Raw genomic sequence first — 7896 nt, 5'->3', positions numbered from 1 at the left:
ATTTAAAATGAAACAGAAAAGTAAAGTATTTTAACAGTTGCTTGACCTGATCACATAAAAAAGGGACTATAACGTTAAGAATGAAATCTATAAAAAGAATCTAGATTAGGATCATAAACCAACAGGCCTCAAAGATGCTTAATGAAACCAAACTGCTTTAGTAGCCCTGGATTATAAACCTACAAAGTAATTTTTTAGTGAAACATTTACAATATAACCTTCATCTGACTGTTTGCCAGCTTCATTTTGTATACACTCATTTGCTACAATGCTCAATGCTGAGAAAAAAAAACAAACAAAAAAAACATTTCAAAAGTAACATTTGAAAGAAATATTTTCCTCAGCCGCTTTCTGTGAAGGCTGTCCTACAAAATACAGCTTCCTTCTTTGAGTAAACTTAAAGAGAATGTACTGGAAACTTGAAAAGTTTTATTTCATTTGCTGTGGTGTTTATAATTTAACATGATTTAGAAGCCTGAAACCGCCTTTGACTCAATTGCTTAGTTTTTTTCTGTGGTTCATATTTGATTATCAACAGGAAATGGTACATTATTAAAAATATTCGTAAATTTAAATTCGGAGGTTTTTACTAGAAAATACTTTGTGATTATTTGTGAAATTTACTAGCAATTTATGAGTAAGAAATGGTTGCAAAGCAATCCTATACCAAATGTTTTAAGTAGGCTACTGGTCTGGGAGTGATCTGATTTTTCGCTCTTGGATAAAACGGTTTCGCAACTTCTTTGTCAGGCCTACTTCGGACCCTACGAAGTAGGCCTGGGGCCTTATTCACAAAGAATTTTAAGGCTAAAAGTAGCTCCTAACTAGCGAATTTAGGAGCAACTCCTAAAAATAATGGGCGTGTCACTCGTAACTTTAGGACTCCTAATTTTTTTTGACTAAGAGTAATTCACGAAGCATTTTAGCCCTAAAAGTAGCACCTAAGCCTGGGACAGCTTAAAAGAAGTCGAGAGGACTCCTAACTCATTAAGACCTATTCACAGACCTATTCTAACTCATTAAGACCTATATGCGGCGGCTACAGGAGCTTCCAATCGCGAGGGAACAATTTTGCATTGTAGGCATAACTAGGGATGCAATAACGCCACCAACAACAACCAAAACTAGGCTACTCATTGCATGTAAACTCATTGTAACATTTCATTGTGAATCAAATTAAAATGTTCTTCTCTTTGCAAACGTAGGCAGAGGCATATAGTGACAGATTAATTCAATAATGTTGCAAAGATATTGCATCAATCCATATGTTTCATTAGGCTACTAGGCTATTTGTTTTGCCTTACTCTTTATTCATTTAGGCTATTTATTCAGTTATTCATCATCTTTCATCCTTCGCACTACTTGTGTAGCGCACGCATTCTCAGACCTGTCACCTGTCACTCATCATCGTAGGGGAGGTGTTTGGAATCATTCCCGTGTTACAATCATCAGCCAATCAAGGTGGTCACTTCAGTCAAGCTTATGCATGAGTAATGACGTCATCCATAGCAACGAAGACTCACTCTTAGTTTAGGAGTTGTCATTTTTCTTTACTATGAGTAGGTCTGAAAGGCATTGTGAATAACTTTTAAGAGAAAACACCTAGCTAAAATCTTTTAGTGCGATTTAGGAGTACTCCTAGTGGTAAGATAAAATGCTTTGTGAACGGCCCCTGACCTGGAACACACCAAGCCGACGTCGACGAGCTAGCGCTGATGAAAGCCGACTGTGTTGTGTGTTGTCCCTCGCGTTGGTGTAAAAGCTGCACTTGAACACAGTGAGAGAACTACTGCCGACTGTCGGCTAGAATGCGTGTTCTGCGCCTGCAGACAACTGTCTGTTTCTGCACTGCAGATATAGGCCAATTCGTCATTAAAGCTGCAGTCGGCAAGTCTGGCAGATTGGGTCGACTTAGCCAAAATTTTGAATGTTTATAACTCCCATGCCCCTCCCCCACTACCAGCGAGCACCCTCCCATCGAGGTCGTGCTCGTCAGTGCGTGTAGCTGCTACATGATTTTCTGTGAACGCGTCCATCTCTTCAGCATCGATCAACACCATAGACTCGGAGGTAGGCTGCCCTGGCTAATCTATCCATAGATAGCAATAACCGAGGAATTGGAAGCTTGTTAGTAGATTTTCTCTCCGCCATCAGGCTTCGTACAATCTCAGGCAAACTTCTTCAGGCGTGTCGTGTGCATGTGATATTGTAACGTGCGCGAGCCGCGAGGGAGGGGGGATCTGTGGCTTGTGCACAACCTGTGATTGACAGTCAGATCTCACACCCCCCTGCGCTGATTGGACCCGATGATCCGGGAGCGGTGGATTTTTGCAAAACAAATAACAGGCTCCAGCCAGGTGGAGTTAGAAGCTCGGTTTTTTTTTTCCCTAAAACCACCTTATTTATGTTGTTCTGTCGGATTATAGTTTCGATTTCACTGAATATGATCAAAAAAATGGTGCCGACGGCAGCTATAAAATAGGGAAACCGACGCTGCAGATACACAAACACAAACAAAGCAGGGGTCCGTTCTTCGTACGTTGCTTATTACATCCGAGATCAAATGACACATCCAAGATGATATCATCGTGCGAATCATGATCTGGCTAACTCGGTTCTTCGAACACACTTGCCGGATATGATTAGTATCGCTGGATTGAGTTATCTGAGATAATTGCGCGTTCATGCGCTGGTTAAAAGGGGATATGTATCGATAGTAGAAACATTGATCAGCAACGCTGCTATTGGCTGATCAGCGTGGCCAAAGAGCGCGCTCAGTTTTTCTCCTCAGCAGAGCAAGAACTAATAATCGAAGTTTATTCGGAATTTTAATGTTTAATCAAAACGCCAGGGAACACCTCAAAGTCTGCAAAAGCCAGGAGAGAGGGCTGGCAAAAAGTAGCAGACAATTTAAATCCGTTAGAAGTGGCCATATTAGATGTTTTTATCACTTATTAGCCTATATTTTTGTATTTTAATAATTGCATAATTACTTTGTGCATTGTAATGTCAGTCACCATACTAGAACATGGGAACAAATAAAAGTGAAGTACAAAAATATTCTACATAATGGTAATTTTTTGTTATATTATAGTCTCTTTTATAAAAGGCACTGTTAAATAAATGGTGTTCTGTTTATAAAAGCAACCAAGAAAAAGGCTGAGAAAAAAATTGAAAAGATCTTAGTAGCCTACACTGTAAAATAATTTTTGCTGCATTAAATTAAGGCTGTATAGTCATTTCAACTGTTAAAGCTTGAGTAATGATGAATTGCTTTGACTTGTGAAAGTGAAAACTGATAAACTTATGTTAATGTAAAAATATTTTGCGTTGAGTTATTGATCACATTTTTCCCCAGTGTAGTTCATTGTAATGACATTGTGTTTTCCTCTTTTGTGCACTTTTACATAATACACCAACACTTGTATCTGTTCCCAAGAAAGTGGTGGCTGAAATATGTGCAGTAAGTGGACATTTTCTAACTTTCCAAAGGAAAGAAAGTATAAGACTTTGTAATGCCCATTTGTTTCCATTGCACTGGACAGTGAATAAACCCTCTCAGATAACTGTCATATGGAGGAACTAGCCTACCTGCAAGTGCATAAATAACTTTACTTCATTTATACTTGTATGCTTTATGGCTGCAATATAAGTTGCAGGATTCCACATCTACAGAAAGGCCTACAGAAGAGTCTGCACACACAGAGGAGACATAGGCCTACAGGTGTATAGCCAACTTTTCCTTTTTATTTGTTGCATGAGGCATGTGTCTAATATCTCTTGTTGCAGGCACTTGACCACTGGCTTTTCTTTACAAAGAACAATTGAAATAAAACTCAAGGAACTAAGCATATTTATCTTTTATTAAACATTTAATGAAAAGTCTTTTTTTTTTGGCAATGTTGTGTAATATGGCACATGCAACAATGTCACAGGTCCTGTCAGGTGTGCAACCCTCAGACTTTTCAGACATTGAAATCTTCCCTTTAGTTAGCCAAAGTTCATTTCATTGTGTGCCCTTGTCCTGGCTAGAGCTGCATTGTAACTGGTTTGGGTCAGAGAATGGGGTCATAAAACACCTGTCTGCAGGAACATGTCATAATCACCTATGAAAAAATGCAGTTCTGTTAGGATCAGCATAAGTGTATGTAATACAGTGAGCTTGATATTTAATTGTGGAACTTTTCTTACCACTTTCAAATAATGTGCATAAATGTGAATCTCTGAAAATTCTTAAGTCATGCACAGATCCTGGCCATTTTGCTTTCACATTTGTGATATGGAAGATTTTAGTCAACTGCCTTTTTTTTATTTGATATAATATTAGGCTACTAATCTGGAATATTAAGAATCACAATAGTAACTGGGCTGCACATTTACATTGTGAATCCCCTTTCTGTTCACATAATCCCCTTCATTGAGGCCTTGATGGCAGTCTATGGTAGCCTATAGTCTATGGTACCAATCACGTTAGTGAAGCCTGAGTGACATATATGTAATCGGCATGGTCATGATTGTATGATCTTCATAAAAAATTATGATAGCCTAAAAAAAATAAAAAAAAACACTGCTTTACAACATTGGGTCTTAAGTGGCTTGGAAATGCCACAAAAAAACAACAACAACAACAAAAAAAAAAAAAACTAAAACTGTTTTTTAAACATAAAAGCGACAAAAAAAACGACAATCTCACGAATCACGAGAAAAAATATATATCTCAGAAAGTGCACTATCGCGCTGCGCTGGACTTCCCGTATCAGCTCCGCTTATGAAGCCGCGGTCTAATCCTGTTAACATGAAATAAGCCTGCTCCCGAGCAGGTTTAAGTTTGCGCACATGTTGCTATGACAGCAAGTCCAGGATGAGCGTTGAAGAACCAAACAATCCAAGATCATGCCAAATCGCCAACAATCAAATCCAGCTAAGTGAGTTAGCGACGTACGAAGAACGGACCCCAGTGCATGATTATACTGTTTTGAATATCAATCCTGCTAAACAGGATTTTTACTTTCTTTATTCCACTCCTCGTGTTAAATTGAAATATTCGCTAAGGAACACTCAGGTAAGATGACGTAACATTAGAACAGCCTTCTATCTACAGTTTTGACTCCTCTGCTTGCTGTTTTGCTATTATTCTCGTGCACTGACTCGTTCACTAAGCTGAACAGCCAATCAGAGTTCTCCTGCGTGTAAATGAGACAACGGTCTATTTCTGCAGATATAGGTCTATTCATCTTAGATCAGGTTCGATTTTCTGCGTTTTTCGCATAGCAAGCATTGTGAATGGTGTTTTGACAATTCAGAGCCACCAAATCACGAGTAGACGAAAAAACGCATGCGAAAATTTCGGACTCAGTGTGCAAGGGTTAGAGTCTAAAGCCTTTCGATTTTGTTTTTGATCTTTTCTGTTTATGTCAGTTTTCTAGGTTTTCAGTCTTGGTTCAGTTGAATCAGTTCTCTCCCTGTTTGTCACTAGTTTCAGTTCAGGTGTGTCTCGTTAATTAGTCTCAATAGTTTCTCTGTTTGCTGTCTATTTAAAGGTGCTGCATGTAACTTTTTCATTCTACTAAAGCATAAAAATATACCATAATATGTTTGCATATATTGAGGAAATGTGCTAAGTTTGTTTCTCTGAAAAACACTTCTACAGCCAGTTCACGAGTTCACATCTACATATAATTAGTACAATAAGTTTATGCGTATTTGGCGTGCTGTCCGGGGGGAGGGCTCCGAGCTCGGAGTTAGGCCCGAACCCAGGGTACTCCCCCCAGTTGGTAAGTGTAGATGGAACTGTAAGTGAGGAGATGGGGTGGAGGGATGCTGACAAACTTTCAATGAACAGAGATAGGTCTGCTGTGAATTTATACTCTGTCATTGAGTTGATTACTGATTAATCTCCAGCTGTGCATAATTTGGTTAATTATCTGAACCTGCTCCTCCCGAACTTTGTTAATAAAACATCATTTATTTTACTTTGAACAAGTTGTTTTGTTCCTCTTATTCCTGTTATTCCGGTTCTTGAGTGTGATTTGAGTTTGCTTCTAAATTAAGACTGCTACAACTATATCCACACACACCTATATCCACCACATCTTTTTAATGTTTTTTTTTTTTTTTTTTTTAGATCAACTTGAACACTGAAAGTAAAAAAAAAGCTTTAATTGCAATAATTAAACCATGAACTACTGTGTGAAATATAAGCCTGTTGACTTGTAAAGAAAAATATCACATATGTATCATTCATATTTTAAAAATCATCACTGTGAAAGTTTTTACAGTGATTTTACAGTTTTTGATTGACCTGATCACCAAGAAAAAGGAGACAGCATCAAAAATAAGTAGGTTAGAAGGTTAAAAAATGAAATCTGGAAAAAAGAACCAAGATTATCATAAAACAGTAGTCTGAATTTAACAAAGATTAAAAATAGATTCCATCAGGCCTCAAATATGTTTCAGTATGTAACCAAACTACTTTCGTATAGCCCTGGGTGATGATACCTACAAAGTTTTTTTTAGCAGAATATTGACAATGCCACCTCAAACTGCTCTTATGTCAGCTTCATTTTGAATTCCTTAATTTTTGCGAATCAAAATATTGGGCCAAGTTGGCCAACCTTAAGGGATAAGTAGCAACAAATACAAATTTAACTAACTTAGACTTGCATTTAATTTAAATAAGACCTAGACATGTTCTTGACAGATTTCATTTAGGATTCAGCTTAATTTATCTTGTTTCTATTTGCAGGTGGTATATAAGTAATGCAAAATCAGAAAGAACAAAAAGCAATACTTGTCACTCGTCCAGAAGTGTCTCAGGTTTCTTGTATTCAAATAATTTAAAGTCTGTTTCATAAAGATTGTACAGCTTTCTCCTGTCAGCTATGGAAATGCTTGCAAACCATTCTTGCTCCCAGTCTTCTGTTGTCCTGTTCTCGTACCCTGGGGGAAAGTGAATATATTTATCCAGCCCAAGAATCCTCAACAAATGTTCTGTATCCTCATCAAGAGTTTCCAGCTTTCCAACAAAATCATAGTCAATTTGGCACGGATGGCAGAGTCTGTACATCTGCTGCCAGTGTTCATTGAATGGTTTTACTTTCTCAGTCTGTGGATCTAACAGGTACTGAATAAAGTGAGTAAAGGACGGTCTGATACCTGCGGCGAAGGCCTCTTGAGCAGAGTCAGGGGGTGATGAAATATTAGCATGACGCTGAAGCATTGTGGAGGCATACTCCTTATAGAAATACTCATCTGCCACAGTAAATTTGTTCCGGAAAGCAGAAATAAGTCGTACAAAAGGATCCCGTACAAAAAGGAACTTAGTGTAATTCTTTAGTTTGTGATGCATCAATGGACGTGAGAAACGACCAAAGCGTTTCCAAAGCTTGTTAAACGTCTTATGTACTGTATGATTATGGATTACCTTATCTGGTATGTCAAGAGGATCCAGATATGGAGCTCCATTAGGTGCCTTCAGGTTCTGGCTTAGCACAAACATGACTCGTTTCCAGTTGGTACATGCTACCTTTGGTACAAAACAGTAAATAACACCATGATGATCATCCACAATGAGATGGTCCAGGGCTTTGTTTGGAATTTGGTCAAATGAGATTAATTTCCCTGGGAAGTTCAAGCTGCTATTGGCTGAGCAAAGCTCTCTTATCATACGTCTACGATGAGCTTGACGCAGTTTGAGGTGTGTGAAATCTTGTGATGAAGCTGTGTGTGGGTAAAAAATCCCATTTCTCAATTCATTCCAGAAAATGAAGAATGTGACAAATACTGTTCCCAAAAGAATGAAGAACTGGAGTTGCCTTTGCATTGCCATTTTCGCTGGACGCTTATTCCAGATCCTCATGATAGATTGAATGGTATATTGTTTCTGGAATTAAGTTG

The 7896-nt window shown here is 38.2% G+C and overlaps 1 protein-coding gene across 1 annotated transcript; it reads right to left on the bottom strand.

Moving 5' to 3' along the window:
* Positions 1-6793: 6793 nt before the first annotated feature.
* Positions 6794-7896, bottom strand: LOC307148796 (carbohydrate sulfotransferase 12-like; the record flags this gene model as incomplete). The annotated part of the gene is made up of 1 exon (XM_079854638.1): positions 6794-7896. The coding sequence occupies exon 1, from the start codon at positions 7856-7858 to the stop codon at positions 6794-6796; it is 1065 nt and encodes a 354-aa protein (XP_079710764.1). The 5' UTR covers positions 7859-7896.

Source organism: Squalius cephalus (assembly GCF_949319135.1).
Source record: "Squalius cephalus genome assembly, chromosome: 2".
Lineage (NCBI taxonomy): Eukaryota > Metazoa > Chordata > Actinopteri > Cypriniformes > Leuciscidae > Squalius > Squalius cephalus.
Note: the sequence above shows the minus strand (reverse complement) of the source record. Positions and strands in the feature narration are given on the sequence as shown.